General features: G+C 39.7%; 1 protein-coding gene across 2 annotated transcripts in view; it reads left to right on the top strand.

The window, feature by feature from the left end:
• RpL29 (ribosomal protein L29) overlaps positions 1–14,420 on the top strand; it is an 80,863-nt gene extending 66,443 nt beyond the window's left edge. For both annotated transcript variants that reach the window (XM_070099930.1, XM_070099931.1), the window contains exons 3-4: positions 4,172–4,220; positions 14,238–14,420. In XM_070099930.1, the coding sequence (XP_069956031.1) occupies positions 4,172–4,220; positions 14,238–14,375 (187 nt within the window). In that variant the 3' untranslated portion in view covers positions 14,376–14,420. The remainder of the gene's footprint in view (positions 1–4,171; positions 4,221–14,237) is intronic.
• The last annotated feature ends 2,742 nt before the right edge of the window (positions 14,421–17,162 follow it).

The following is a 17,162-nucleotide window of genomic DNA, read 5'->3' as shown; positions in this document are numbered from 1 at the left end:
GCCTCCACTCTCTACCCACGAAGGTGGCTTAACCCACTCTATGCCACAGGAATGGTGAAAACCACTCTTAGCATCCAACAGGGAGCACAAAGCGATATAGAGAATACTTCAGAGGAACTTGGCTTACTTCTTACTGCGTGGCTTACTTCTCTCTCTCAGCTGGGTTAGAAGCTGGGTTGGCTGACTGGCTTACCCCACGAGAATGGCTGACTGGAAGACGTGTAACGATGCACAAAGCACGGAGGAGCAGTTGGATGACAGGAGACAGGCTGGATGATAGGCTGACTGGCGTTCACTTCCACAGTCTGGCTTACTGACTGGCTTAATTGCAAAATCCGGGTCAACCCCTCGGAGATTGAAGCAATTAGCACACGAACTAAGCCAGGAAGCTTGAAACGGCTGCAACAGGCTTGCAGGCAGTAGGTTTGAGGGGAGTCAGACTGCTGGTGGCTGGAGGTGCGCGAGGGCAGTGGCTGGTGGGCGACGATTCACCTTTGACCCTGCCGGCTACTCACAACAGTCTTCAAACGCCTTGAATTACCCTTAAAAACGTAAATCCACGCTCCACACCGCTGTACACCATTTATCATGTGGGAGTTCGATACGTGGATTAGGGAAGAAATACTCACGTAGGCTGTTATTAAGTATAATTGCTGTTATGTGGAGGGAGCCCTTGCCAGCCGTACCTATCTCCTTGGCTACACTCGTAATACTGACTGGCCGCCCACAGTACCCTATGTGAGGGGGCCTTTGATACTGCTGAGGTCAGCACAATATGAATTCAGATAGTGACTCAGGCAGAGACGGTTGATCGTTGAGTCAACGGTACAATAGTTACTGGTAACTGGTTACTACTACTGAGACTGGTAACTGGTTACTACTACTGAGATTAGTACAAGAAACCGCCCATTTACTGATTTCAACTACCCAATAAAGTGGTTAGAAATTGGCAATTTGGCCAATTTTATGCAAATTAAAAAATATGCCAATTTCAAAATAGGGACCAGAATGAACAATGCACACATTCCTGGCACTAAAATAACATTTTCTCTGTTCATCAGTCATGTCTCCTTTTATTAGTCTTGCTTTTTATTTTGAATTTTTATTCACACAAAATATAGAAGATTTACTGTTATGTAGACTACTGCATTATTGTAATAATTGTATAAATAATGTCAACCCATTCGTGACTGCATATTAGAATGGCTAGTTGGACATTTATTGGACAATAATGTAATTTGTTTACTCTCGAACATCAGCAAAAATCGAACATTTCCGCTACTTTGAGCTCTATTTCAAGGTAATTTTCATAGTGAAATCAGTCAAAATCATCTCTATTTCTATAATATGTCTTCCATTCTATCAAGTGAGACCAAGAAAACGAGAATACAAAAATAAATAATATACGAAAATACACCTCAAAGTCAGCGTTTTAATCCAAAATCATGGTCGGAGATTTTTTTCTCATTATGAACTTCGTGCTGCGGAATTTCTTTTATACTGCGCACACTGACCACACCGACCCATTCTTTCACATGTGGGAGTACCAGCTTTCTCCCGCTTGATTTGAAGCCACTAGAATATTTTAATGTGTGTACGTATGTCAAACACATTGACTCGTAAAATGTATATATATGACCGAAGCAGTGAAAGGGTTAATGAGCAGGTATACCTAATAAAATTGCCACTGAGTGTATACACATTCTCCACTAACTAAAATTAAAGTTTCTCAAATTAAAATTTAGGATCATTGCATTCTCAGTTTATTTGTCTTTTAGAGATTTAATAATTTTTCATAAAGATTTTTTCTTCTACATGTAGGTGTTAACCCTTTCAGGGTCCGTCCCGTAGATCTACGGCTTTACGTTCAGGGTCCAAACCGTAGATCTATGCCATGAGCTCAGCTCACTCTGATAAACTGTGAGTGGTACATTTGGGCCTAGATATGAGAGAATACATCTATGTGGTATGTGTGCACCACATAAAACAGATCCTGCAGCACACTGTGTATAATGAGAGAAAAAAAATGAAATCATGATTTTTCGATTAAAACAGCAACTTTGCAGTGTATTTTTGTATGTTTTTTATAGTTGTATTTGCGATTTCTTGGTCTCATTTGATAGAATGGGAGACATATTACAGAAATAGAGATGATTTTGATTGGTTTTAGCATTGGAAATGGCTTGAAACTGAGCTCAAATTAGCGGAAATGTTAAATTTTGGCCGATATTCAAGAGTAAACAAGCGACCTCTCACATCTAATACACGTCACCTGGTGGGTCTAATATACATTCACAAATATGGTGATGATATTTATACAATTATTACAGTATTGCATAACAATAAGTCTTCTATTTTTTGGTGTGAATAAAAATTCATTATGTGAATAAAAAATCAAAATGGAATTTATTTGTAAAGCCTCAAAACATAACTAATGAACAGAGGAAATGTTAGTTTAGTGCCAGGAATGCCTACATTGTTCATTCTGGACCCTATTTTGAAATTGGAATATTTTGAACTTTGTGTTAAATTGGCCAAATTAACAATTTCCGATCACTTTATTTTGTAGTTGAAACAGTTGACTTGGCGATTTCTTGTGCTCAATCGATAGAATAGAAGTAATACTAGTGAAATAGCTAAGAATTTGGTTGATTGGAATAATGTAATTGGCCTAAAATGGGAGTCAAAGTCGGCAAAATCGCCGATTCGTAAATATCGCTGACACATCAAAATTCGCGAGAGCATAATTTCGTCAATTTTCCACCAAATTTCGTACTTTTTGTTTTATTACCTTCACAAAAAGATTCTCTACGATTTCATAAGAAAAAATAACAAATTTTTTTTTTGAAAATTCTTGGACACTGGTGCGTGACTCCAGATTTGGGCCTTGGACCCTGAAAGGGTTAATTCCTCTTGCAAGATGAGCAAAATCTTCGCAGACCCTGATTCTTAGAGAACGATGGTAGTGACATTAGTTGAACTCTTAGCTTCTAAATTTAAAGTATTTTATGTAGTTATTTTCATTTGGACATTTTTTATTAACCCTTTGAGGGTCCAGACTCCTGACCTAACACTTGTCCACAGGGTAGAAGATTTTTTTTTTTTATGAAATGGTAGAGAATCTTTTTCTGAAGGTACTAAAACTAAATTTGGTGGAAAATTGACAAAATAATGCTATCGTGAATTTTGTTGTGTTAACAATATCTGTGCATTGCCAGTTTTGCTCACTTAGAGTCCTATTTTAGGCCAATTACATTGTTCCAGTTGACCAAATTACTAGCTGTTTCGCTAGTATGCCTTTCATTTTATTGGTTGAGCACAAGTAACTGCCCGATCAACTGTTTCACACAAATTTTAAATTATTCCAGTTTCAAGATAGGGTCCAAAGTAGACAATGCAGGCATTCCTGGCACTAAAATAACATTTCCTCTGTTCGTTAGTTACATTTCCAGGCTTTACACATTAATTCCATTTTGATTTTTTATTCACACAAAAAATGGAAGTTACTGTTATGCAAGAGTGTAATAATTGTACAAATAATATCAGTGCCTTAATGAACATGCATTAGACCCGCCAGCTGATGTGTATTGGACACGTGATGTGATTTGTTTACCCTCAAATATTGACCAAAATCGAACATTTCCCCTATTTTGAGCTCAATTTCGAGCTATTTTCAGTCCTAAAACCAATCAAAATCATCTTTATTTCTGTACTATATTTTCCATTCTATCAAATGAGACCAAGAAACCACAAATGCAACCATAAAAACAATAGTGGAAGTCTCTGTTTTAAACCAAAAACACAGTCGCTGTTTTTTCTCATGCCTCAAACCCATAGAACAATGGCACGGACCCTCAAGTGGTTAATGATAAAAATGTACCGTGTATGTTTTATAGCACATTTTGTGGGGTTCTACATTTTAAAGATGTGTCTAGCCAATTCGTGTTTGTAATTAGTCACAAAAACAAGTAATGATTAAAATGTTGAAGGTGTACAGTACTCATTTGCTGTACCAGTGCTGTCTTATTGTCAGATTGTGAAAGTGAAATCTAAAATTTAGTGCATCCTAAATTTTACTGTACAGTATTTCCATTGATACAGTTTATGAAAATATGTTTAGATTTAAAATAAAAACTTTCAGAAAGCTAATTATTTAACTTTACTTTTTCAGTAATCCCATACGACGCCCCAAGAAGCAGAAGTATCCTTCTCTCCGTGGAGTAAGTTGACATGTGGTTTTCGTCACTTTTGTATATAAATATATTAACTTTTTCACTCTACAGACCTCCAAAATTAATATCCACTGTCCAGACCTCTAAAATTAATTTTCACTCTCCAGACCCGCAAATTAACTTTCACTTGTCTAGACCCCCTAAATTGATATTTTCCCCCATTGTCCTCTTTTTTTTTTTTTTTTTTTCCCTGAAATTGAAGATAATTTTTTTCTGAAGGTATGACAAAAGTATGAAATTTTATGGAATTGCCTGAGCACAAAGTTAGCGGTTGGAAGGAATTTACGCATCAGTTTTTTTCACCCACTTCCTATATCATGTGGGAGTTCGATACGTGGATTAGGGAAGAAATACTCACGTAGGCTGTTATTAAGTATAATTGCTGTTATGTGGAGGGAGCCCTTGCCAGCCGTACCTATCTCCTTGGCTACACTCGTAATACTGACTGGCCGCCCACAGTACCCTATGTGAGGGGGCCTTTGATACTGCTGAGGTCAGCACAATATGAATTCAGATAGTGACTCAGGCAGAGACGGTTGATCGTTGAGTCAACGGTACAATAGTTACTGGTAACTGGTTACTACTACTGAGACTGGTAACTGGTTACTACTACTGAGACTGGTAACTGGTTACTACTACTGAGAGCTCGGCGACGCTAACGTATGTCGTCCCGACATACAACTAATACAAACTAGAGATGGCAGGTATACGGCTTGGGCTGATTCTATACAATGTCAAAGTACACAACATGAAACATTATATATACATAAGTAGAACATTGGAATGAAAGCTTACGTAACTGAAACTGTAATGCAATACAAGGTATACTATAGTACAACTTAAAACTCAACAAATGAACAACGAACTCAACGTTGAGATTACAAGTGATAAAAATAAAAAATTTTGATCGATCGATCTGTATTCATGTGATCTACGGATTCTGAGGAAGGAATATATACAAAGAAAGAGTGTTTAACAGAAAGGCAGATTCGGTGCACGCAAATCTAGACTGTTAACTCTCAGAATGCGGAGAGAACATGAACACAAAAAAAAAATTCTTGAATACTGATAAGTTGATACTGTAATTATTCATCTATACAGGGTATTTACATTTAACCCCAACTCTGCTAGGGTGTGATTGACATATGCAGAATGGGTGTCATCTCTGGGAGGATCAAACTCTGTAGCATTGGCTAACTCATGCTGTATTTGAGGCAAATCTGAATTGGAAGTTACAAATGATACTTGAGGATTTCTCAATACCTGTCGTGTACGTAGGGAATAACGACATTCAGGTTGATCGTCTGACTGAGTATCAGAGGAAGAGAGTACAGGATCAGGAGGATTGTCAGAGTCTGTCACATTAGTCTGGGTTGGAACGTCATTATCATCACATACTAACTTCATATGATCCAAATGCGATTCTTTATACTGACCAGTAATAATCTCTCTAACCTTATACTTATTACCAGTGATATGTTCAACTACTCGATAAGGACCAACAAACTTTTGATCAAGCTTTGGCATTGCAGACGTTTTGTTAAAGTTAATCAGCATAACTCTCGAACCTACTTTGATTTTGGATGGCTTTGATCGAGTGTTTGCGACTCTTGTGAATTCAGCTGTTGATTTATGAAGTGTTTCACGGATTCTTCTAAAAACACTTTGAGCTAAGCTGGTACGAGTTGCTACGAAATCATCAGGGTTGTAATTTGGTTTCGGATTAGAATATAACAACTCATAAGGCAAACGTTTATCTACACCGTACAATGCATAATGTGGAGTGTCACCTATAGAAACATTGTAAGCAGAATTTATAGCACACTGCACATCAGGTATAACTTCATCCCAAGTTTCACTGTTGGGATTGATAGTGGCTCTCAAGACATCAAGTACTTTCTTATTGGTTCGTTCCGCTAACCCATTGCTGGCAGGATGATGAGGAACAATGGTGGATTTAGAGATCTTGTACAAGGTACACAAATTTTCATGAATTTCATTACAGAATTCACCTCCATTATCTGTTACTAGGGACTTAGGGGTGGTATGCCTGCAGATAATGCGTTCTTTAAACGCTTTAGCTACTGTCTCGGCAGTCTTATCTGCAATAGGAACTAACTCACAATATCTGGTGAAATGGTCTACCATAACACACAGATGTTTGTTACCTTGGAGGGAACATCGGAAATTAGTTAACAAATCTAGCGCAACTCTTTCCCAAGGTTCGCTAGTAGTTGGATACACTTGGATTGGATTAGGACCATTAGCATTGCCTTTATGTTGCATGCAGACACTACATTTCTTAACATACTCAGAAATATCAGTTGCCATTCGAGGCCAAAAGTATTTCAATCTGGCTTGTTTTACTGAACGATCCATACCAGGGTGTGCAACACCTGGTACATCGTGAACTAGCTGTAAGGCTACATTCACTAGTGACTGTGGAATTACTAACTGGTATACTCTTCTGCTAGGAGTACCCAACTCGGCTGTTCGATACAGTAATTCTTGGTTCATGACAAAGTCACTGATGGGAGCTGGTGGCTTCACAGTCAGAATAAGATCTTCCTGGAGCAGGAATCGAATCACACCAGACCACATGGGATCTGTTCGTTGAGCATTCTTTACATCTTCAGCACTAAATGGAGGGTCTGCAGTTACTATACTAACATGTCGCGATAAGGCATCTGCGACTACATTTGACTTGCCAGGTAAATGCTCAAAGGTGGGATTGAACTCTTGGATAGTCAAGGTCCATCTAGCTAACCTTCCAGTAGGTTGTTTGTTCTGGAATAAGGGTATCAGTGGAGCATGATCTGTCAAGACATGAACAGAGTACTGATAAATAATGTCTCGGAAGTGCTTTAAAGACCATACTATTGCTAAAGCTTCTTGCTCAGTTACTGTATAATTACGTTCAGCCTTCGTAAGGACTCGGCTAGCAAATGCAACTGCGTTGTACTTGCCATCGGTCTTCTGAGCTAGTACGGCACCTATGCCAATTGAACTAGCATCAGTTGTCAGATAGAAAGGCTTAGAAAAATCTGGAAATTTCAAAATTGGAGCAGATGTTAGCTTTTCTTTTAGAGTTTGGAATGCTCTTTCTTGACGGAAGGTCCAAACAAAAGGAGCATCTTTCTTAAGCAACTCAGTTAGAGGAGCAGCTATGGAAGAAAAATTGGCAATGAAAGATCTATAAAAACCTGCTAAGCCCACAAAGGATCTTAGGGCATCAGCAGTTTTGGGAGTTGGAAAATTTAGTACTGCAGTTACTTTACTTTGGTCAGTCGTAACCCCTCTAGGAGTGACTACGTGACCAAGAAACTTAATTTCTGATCTGAAAAATTGACATTTTGACAGTTTGATCTTTAAATTGGCTTCTTCAAGCTTACCAAGTACTACATCAAGTCTTTTCAAGTGTGTATCCACATCTTTAGACATGACGATTACGTCATCTAAGTACACCATAAGTGCATTACCTATGAGACCTCTAAAGATATTAGTCATGAGCCTTGAGAACGTGATAGGGGAAGATCGTAATCCAAATGCCATACGGAGGAAGTGATAATGACCTGTAGGAGTGGAGAATGCAGTTAGCTCTTGGCTGTCCTTGTGAAGAGGGACTTGCCAAAACCCTTGTAACAAATCTAGGGTTGAAAAGACTTTGTTATCTCCGATATTACGTAAAAGATCACCCAGTACAGGGAGTGGAAAGCGATCTGGAATGGTTTTTGCGTTTAACTTCGTAAAGTCAATTACTGGACGCCAAGTACCATCCTTCTTAGGTACTAGTATCAAGGGTGCATTCCAAGGTGAATTGCTAGGTGCAATAACTCCATCATCAAGCATTTGATTGATCAATTCTTCTGCGACAGCAACTTGTGAATGAGGCATTCTGTACGCAGGTATGTAGATAGGTCTAGTACCAGGTTCAAGTGGAATACGATGGGACAATAAGTTCGTTATACCCATCTTCTCACCTGGTAAAGCAATGGCTTTACGACGTTTGTTCAACAGAGTCAACAAACGCTTGACTTCATCTGGGAAGTCAGTGGGAGCTAAGTCTTTCTCCTCTACTGGTGGAACAGATTGATCCAGTGCAGTGGATGAGGTCTCCCCGGCAGAAATAGCACCGACCCACTGGTCAGGTGACAACTCATCCTCTACCTGAACAGGGTAAGGATAGTGAACAAGGTCAACAAGATTGGTATTTGCTCTGAGGCGAACACTGTGACCAGAAGTGTTGGCCAGGTAGAAATGGATCTTACTATCTCGTACAACATGTAAGGATGGTTCAACAAATAGACCTTTTACTTTGCAGGAATAACTGTCAACTAGGACGTTATCACCATCTGGAACACTAGGAACAACAACAGACACTCTAGTGAGAGCACTAGCCGCAACAGAAACGTCTTTCTGCAGACGGCATGTGACATCAACAAGAGATGGCATTACTAGTTGCAAGTAATTGTTTTCCGACAAGGCGTCCCCTGTGGAGAAACTACTACTCGAACTAGCAGGCATTGCAGGGATAGGTTGAGCACTCGAGGCAATCTGAGCGTCCTCGGACACTTGAGGCATCGGACTATCCTGCAATTCTGAAGGTATAGGTGGAACACTGATGGGAGTGACAGAATTACCAGTGCCTGACCGCTTGGGTACACTACTGGAGAAAGCATTAGCTTGTAAGGACTTAATCCGTACATCATACTCTGCAGCAGTATAACAGATTTCTGATCCAAGCTGGTAACCCCAGAATGGAACGATCAAGTCGTCAATTTGTGCATGCCATCGATAAGGGTCGAGCACAATGCGTAAGTCTCGCATGGAAGCAAATCCCAGTAGAAGGTCACCAGGGAAAGTAATCTGGTCGACAACAAGGAAGGAAACGGTGAAGTCTCTACCTTGGATAGAAAAGGTTAGAGCAGTCCTACCTCGGACACGCAGGTGGGAACCAGATACTCCACTAAGGGAGGACACAGGAGTCGGTTCTACGAGAAGGACATGCCGTAACTTCTTATCCTTAAACAAACTAGACCTAATAATATTGATTTGCGCACCAGAGTCCATGAACAATTGAACGGGCGCATTATAAACAGATGCCTGCACTATAGGGCCTATGGTTGCATTGGAAGTTATGTGCAAACAAAAAGGTGGATTGTCATCAGAAAAGACTTGTTCTACTCCATCCCCAAAATCATCTATGTCAGAAACATGTGAAGCAACATCATCAGCAGGGTTGTCATTCTCGAGACTGCTTAAGGCTTCAAAGGAATTGTGAACGGGGATGGTGTACTCATTATCACCTACTGTCACCATGGGACGGTTTGACTGGGGCGCTCGAATTCCCCCGAATTGGAAGAACGAGCCTGGTTCTGGTTAGTTTGAGAATTGAAAGAATGAGCCTGGTTCTGGTTATTTTGAGAACCACAAGATCTGTTTCCTCTACGGGTTCTGCGGTTGGAACGACCACTGAAAGACCTAGAGTACTGAAGGTTATAGAGAGCATTGCACTCAGATGTGTCATGTCCATGTATTCTATGATAAGTACAGTAAGGAAGATCTGAGTACTCATCATCAGTACAACGTCTCTTAGGGTAACTATCAGGACAATTAATTGCAATATGGCCACGGAAACCACAGTTGTAACAATTCCGCCGACTATGGTTACTGAATGTACTATGAATACTACGAGGTGTATAACGACTCTGTACACTGGTTCTTGATGATCTCTGAGATGGTTGACGACCACGATTTGTCTCTGTGGCGCAAACAAGAGGTGGTGCAGACTGAGGCATATGTGCGACATTACTTTTAATACAAGGGAAAGTACCCTGGGGGCACAAGGAACGTACATGATTTAAGGCTGTAAGTGGTTCCATCGTTACAGTTGGAGGATGAGCCTCATACGCACACACAGAAGCAGGCGGCATTAGTTCTTTAATTGCTCCAAAAGCTGCTATTTTAGCAATTGATTCTGTAAATGGTTTAGCCTCTTCAGGGAGAAAAGATGATGATTGGACAGCATTGATAAATGATGATAAAAGTTTGTCTAATCTAACAGCAAATGCACTCAACGATTCAGTACTCATGGGTGTAGCATTCACTAGTTCCCTAAGAACGACATATGGATCAGCTGTTTTTACTGGGACAAGGAAAGAACGAATCAGTTCCTCATATTGTGACCACTTAGTAAGATTCCTGAAGTCTCGCATATCAAGGAGATCAACAACGTGAACAGCAGCAGGAGATCGATAAAGAGCTTCTTTAGCAAGTCTGATAAGGCTTTCCTCTGAAGGAGGACCTTCACCTAGGGCACTAGCACGAGAACGAATGGCTGCAAACCATGCTTCAAGACTATGTACATGGCCATTGAATAAAGGTAACGCATCAAGGGAATCACGAGTATAACTATAATATCTCGGTGTCTGGGTCGGTCTGTCAGTCGGTAAGGAACTGTGAGGACTGATGACAGGACCAGCAGTAGCCTGAGAGGTCTGAGTATCGACATTCACTAAAGTATCACTTGACGGTATGTGAGACATAATGGCAAAATAGCACGAGAACAAACAAAGCAAAAATAATGAACAATAAAAATGATATAAAATTCTAGAATTGAAATGAATAGATATACAACTAATTCTGCAGAATAATGTCTAAATACACTGCATGAGGAAGGAAAACTCAATTTAAAGGACTATTGACCAAGAAAAAAAAATTTACATTGAAATATACAAGTAAAAATATTACTGGAGACTGAATTAAATTCAAAATGAGCTGTCTTTACTCTTGCTAATAAAGAAATTAATTAATTAAATTTTTAAATCAATGTGAAAGTATAAAATAAAAATATTAAATTGTTAACTGGGAAATTTAAGTATTTTCTAAGAATGCATAGACAAAATTAAAATATAATTCATAAAAATATCAAGAAAAGGAAATAATTCACTGCAGAACAAGTTCAACAAAATAAAGTGTAGAAATAATCACTGCAGTAATAAAGTGTCACTGGGAAAACTCAGGTTAAATGATAAATTAAAATATGAAGATCAAAAAAAAAAATAAACTGATTGAACACTTTAACTCTTAATTGTAAATTAGACAAAACAATTTACTCAAGCAGAGTAAAGAAAACACTTTACGTTAAAAGTAATTGAAATTGTATCAAGAGTGAATTTGTTCAAGAATTATAAAAAATAATAATAAAATAAAACACAGGTAATATAACACTTACAGTGGTGGAGCACACAACAGTATTAGTTTATTCTTACAACAAATTCCTGCTGTGACTGATACAACAAAATCTTGCTGTGATTGATACGACAAAAATTTGCTTGCAAAAATAATGGTACACAGTCTGCGAAAAAATTAGAGGAATGAGACACTGCTGGCATACGAAAAAAAAAAAAGAGACACACATAGAAATAAATGGATAATTTAGTATACTGGGGTGAATATCACTGCATGAAATACAATGATAATTACTGGGGTATACAACGCTGAAAGAATACAATAAAAAAAATGAAGCACTTCACACAGGGTGACTGACTGGTACACTACACAATAATACTTACTACAGACAGGAGTAGCATAAAGAAAAACACAGAATAAAAATATAAGATAAGTGAAAACACTGAAAAATATTGTAAAAATAATGAGTCAAAGAATACTGCGTTTACACTGAAAATACAAGGTTTAGAGTACACAAGCAATTTACTATAAATGTCTCACACACGCAAATGTCTTTAAATGCAAGAAAAATGTCTCAAGAAAATTATCACTGGAGTCTGGAGTAGTAGACGGGCGATTACTGGTGATGGGGGCGGGTGGTAAGGTGTCCCGCGCGGTGATACTGACGCCTCCTACATTCACTGTTGTCGGAAGAAATGTGCTATCTAGGTGAACTCACATAACTGGCTTTATCGTTGGCACCAGCTACAATCTCTTGACCAATTACGTGAGCCAAAACAGTACTAGGACCCGGTACAAGGGTGCAAACAACCACAGGTAGATGAGGTGTCTGGTGGTGGGAGAGAGTGGTGGTGGTGGGGTGGTGTGAGTAGAGGGGGGGGGTGGTGGGTGTGACTCTGCTGGCGCTCACTGGCGCGGCCTCCACTCTCTACCCACGAAGGTGGCTTAACCCACTATGCCACAGGAATGGTGAAAACCACTCTTAGCATCCAACAGGGAGCACAAAGCGATATAGAGAATACTTCAGAGGAACTTGGCTTACTTCTTACTGCGTGGCTTACTTCTCTCTCTCAGCTGGGTTAGAAGCTGGGTTGGCTGACTGGCTTACCCCACGAGAATGGCTGACTGGAAGACGTGTAACGATGCACAAAGCACGGAGGAGCAGTTGGATGACAGGAGACAGGCTGGATGATAGGCTGACTGGCGTTCACTTCCACAGTCTGGCTTACTGACTGGCTTAATTGCAAAATCCGGGTCAACCCCTCGGAGATTGAAGCAATTAGCACACGAACTAAGCCAGGAAGCTTGAAACGGCTGCAACAGGCTTGCAGGCAGTAGGTTTGAGGGGAGTCAGACTGCTGGTGGCTGGAGGTGCGCGAGGGCAGTGGCTGGTGGGCGACGATTCACCTTTGACCCTGCCGGCTACTCACAACAGTCTTCAAACGCCTTGAATTACCCTTAAAAACGTAAATCCACGCTCCACACCGCTGTACACCATTTATCATGTGGGAGTTCGATACGTGGATTAGGGAAGAAATACTCACGTAGGCTGTTATTAAGTATAATTGCTGTTATGTGGAGGGAGCCCTTGCCAGCCGTACCTATCTCCTTGGCTACACTCGTAATACTGACTGGCCGCCCACAGTACCCTATGTGAGGGGGCCTTTGATACTGCTGAGGTCAGCACAATATGAATTCAGATAGTGACTCAGGCAGAGACGGTTGATCGTTGAGTCAACGGTACAATAGTTACTGGTAACTGGTTACTACTACTGAGACTGGTAACTGGTTACTACTACTGAGACTGGTAACTGGTTACTACTACTGAGACCTATTTTAATTCAACCACATTGCTAAGTTTGACAAAATTCGCAGCTAATTTGCTACTATGCCATCCATTCTTTCAATTGATAACAAAAAAAAAAAATATCAGAAAGTGCGCAGATGTTGTTTATTTAGACTGTTTTACACAAAATTAAAAAAACATTCTGATTTAAAAAATCCAGAATAAACACTAGACATTCTAGGCACTAAAACAACATTTTCTCTGTTCATTAACCCTTTCATTGTCCAGACCCCTGAAATTAATATTGCCCTGTGTCCACTTTTTTTTTTTCTGTCAGACTGCATATTCTTTCTTTATCATAATCCCACGCTTGCAGCACTGTATGACCCTTTTGGGTTTAGCACTTAGTTTGATCATATTTGAACATAGTGTGATTGAATTTTAAAGTATAATTTTCAGAGTAGAAGAATGATTGAAAGGGTTAGATTATTCAGAAAATGTGGAGTAAGAAGGATTAAGAAAGTATAAATCAAAAGTAAATATTAGTTGGTTGTAAAAAGAGGTATTGTGATTAGTGAGTTACTTTCAGCAGGTATTCAGAAATGTTTGCATGTGATGAACAGAGCTAGCTTTGGTGTTAATGCGATTTTCTAATGTGACCATTGTAATATCTGTGAAGAGCTCTGGGAAGATAAATTCTTGTAGTGATGGAGTTGTACTGAGGATATTAACCCTTAAACTGTCCAAGCAGATCTACGTTCACATGTGTAGTGCTCCAAAAGTAAATTACGTTTTTTTTTTTACATATTTTCAAATATAACAAAAAAAAGAAGTAGATCAAAGTTTTTTTTACACGTTTTCAAATGTAAAAAAAAAAAAAAAAAAAAAAAAATTTTTTTACATACTTTCAAATGTTGAAAAAACGTAGATCTACGTTTGGACAGTTTAAGGGTTAAAGCTCAGGAAACCATCTTTGGTTCATGTCTATGTTGTCAGAAATAAAATTACAATTTTTTATTCCATTGCAGGTTGATCCTAAGTTTCTGCGAAACATGAAGTTTTCCCGCAAGCACAACCTTACCACAAAGAAGCAGCGTGAGGTAGCAGCAGTAAGAGCGGCAAAGAAAGCAAAATTCCTGGCTGCAATTGCTGAGAAAAAGGTGTGAATGCTGACCTTCCCTCTTTGATTAAATAAACTTGTGAGGAAGTTTCTTATTAGTTTTATTGTCATACTTCAGAAAGATAAGCTGGTATAAGAAACAGTGTTGGGAATACTTTTTTTTTTTTTTATCTTGAGTAAATTTACCGCCTTGCATCAATTTCGTTCACTTGTTGGTTCATAAAACAGAGTACAATAGATATGAATATTGACCATACTTTGTAGGTGATTGTAGATGAATTATTAGAGGAAACTTAAAAAAAAAATTGAGGGGCTCACGATCCAACGAATTGAATTTGTTCATTCCTTGGATCATACGTGATTGCCTCCCTTCCCTGGTGCTTTATCACCTCTACTTTTTTAGGACGTTCCCCTAAATATAATACAGTGGACCCCCGGTTAACGATTTTAATCCGTGCAAGAGGGGTAATCGTTATGCGAATGAATTTTCCCCATAAGAAATAATGGAAATCAAATTAATCCGTGCAAGACACCCAAAAGTATGAAAAAAAATTTTTTTTTACCACATGAAATATTAATTTTAATACACACAAACTGAAAAAGGCATGCACACTTACATGACACTTACTTTTATTGAAGATCTGGTGATGATTGATGGGATGGGAGGAGGGGAGAGCATTATCTTCTTACTGTTTAGAAGGGGAATCCCCTTCCATTAGGACTTGAGGTAGTAAGTCCTTTTCTGGGGTTACTTCCCTTCTTCTTTTAATGCCACTAGGGCCAGCTTCAGAGTCACTGGACTTCTTTCGCACAAGATATCTGTCCATAGTGGCCTGTACCTCTCGTTCCTTTATCACTTCCCTAAAGTGTTTCACAACATTGTCAGTGTAATAATCACCAGCACGGCTTGCAATAGCTGTGTGAGGGTGATTTTCATCCATGAAGGTTTGCACTTCAAGCCAGTTTGCACAGATTTCCTTAATCTTTGTAGTAGGCAACTTCTTCAATTTCTCTCTCCCCTCCTCTGAACCAGTTTCCCCAGGTCTGGCCTCTTGCTCTTGAAGTTGATCTATCAGCTCATCAGTGGTTAGTTCTTCATTGTCCTCCTCCACCAACTCTTCCACATCCTCCCCACTAACCTCCAACCCCAAGGACTTTCCCAATGCCACAATGGATTCCTCAACTGGCATAATCCTCTCAGGGTTAGCCTCAAACCCTTCAAAATCCCTTTTGTCTACACATTCTGGCCACAGTTTCTTCCAAGCAGAGTTCAAGGTCCTCTTAGTCACTTCCTCCCAAGCCTTACCTATAAGGTTTACACAATTGAGGATATTAAAGTGATCTCTCCAAAACTCTCTTAGAGTCAGTTGAGTTTCTGAGGTCATTACAAAGCACCTTTCAAACAGAGCTTTTGTGTACAGTTTCTTGAAGTTGGAAATAACCTGCTGGTCCATGGGCTGCAGGAGAGGAGTGGTATTAGGAGGCAAAAACTTCACCTTAATGAAGCTCATGTCCCCATAAAGTCGCTCTGCCACGTCTGTAGGATGACCAGGGGCATTGTCTAACACCAGGAGGCACTTAAGGTCTAATTTCTTTTCAGTTAGGTAATCTTTCACATTGGGGGCAAATGCATGGTGTAACCAGTTATAGAAAAAGTCCCTAGTGACCCATGCCTTACTGTTTGCCCTCCACAGCACACACAAATTATCCTTGAGGACATTCTTTTGCCTGAACGCTCTGGGAGTTTCAGAGTGATACACTAATAAAGGCTTAACTTTGCAATCACCACTAGCATTGGCACACATCAACAAAGTAAGCCTGTCTTTCATAGGCTTATGTCCTGGGAGTGCCTTTTCCTCCTGAGTAATGTAGGTCCTGCTTGGCATTTTCTTCCAGAACAGGCCTGTTTCATCACAATTAAACACTTGTTCAGGTTTCAGTCCTTCACTTTCTATGTACTCCTTGAATTCCTGCACATATTTTTCAGCCGCTTTGTGGTCCGAACTGGCAGCCTCACCATGCCTTATCACACTATGGATGCCACTACGCTTCTTAAATCTCTCAAACCAACCTTTGCTGGCCTTAAATTCACTCACATCATCACTAGTTGCAGGCAGTTTTTTAATTAAATCGTCATGCAACTTCCTAGCCTTTTCACATATGATCGCTTGAGAGACGCTATCTCCTGCTATCTGTTTTTCATTTATCCACACCAATAAGAGTCTCTCAACATCTTCCATCACTTGCGATCTTTGTTTCGAAAACACAGTTAAACCTTTGGCAAGAACAGCTTCCTTGATTGTCTTTCTGGTGCCCACAATAGTAGCGATGGTTGATTGGGGTTTCTTGTACAGCTTGACTAGGTCGGCTATACGCACTCCACTTTCATACTTATCAATGATCTCTTTCTTCATTTCTATTGTAATTCTCACCCTTACTGGTGTAGGGTTGGCACTAGAAGCTTTCTTGGGGCCCATGGTCACTTATTTTCCCGAAACAGCACCGAAAACACTGTAATAATATGAAATATTCCGAGTGTATGCTTGGATGTTACCGCGGAGGCTGGCTGGTAAACAATGGGACGGGCGGCACATGTGAGGCTGGCTGAGGGCGCACATTGGACGCGTCTCGGATGAAAATCGTTGAGCGGGTTTTTAATCGGTATGCGCGGCAAAAATTTTGCGATTAAAGTAAGCGGTATGCGAAATAATCGCTATGTGATGCCATCGTTATGCGGGGGTCCACTGTAATTAAACAGTGAGAGATGCCACACCAGTGAGTGTAGACTCCATGGCACTTTTACTCTTAACTAGAACACTCCAAGCATTTTTAA

The sequence above is a fragment of the Cherax quadricarinatus genome, chromosome 70 (assembly GCF_038502225.1).
Source record: "Cherax quadricarinatus isolate ZL_2023a chromosome 70, ASM3850222v1, whole genome shotgun sequence".
NCBI lineage: Eukaryota > Metazoa > Arthropoda > Malacostraca > Decapoda > Parastacidae > Cherax > Cherax quadricarinatus.
The sequence above is the reverse complement of the archived record's forward strand: the minus strand, read 5'-3'. Positions and strand labels throughout refer to the sequence as shown.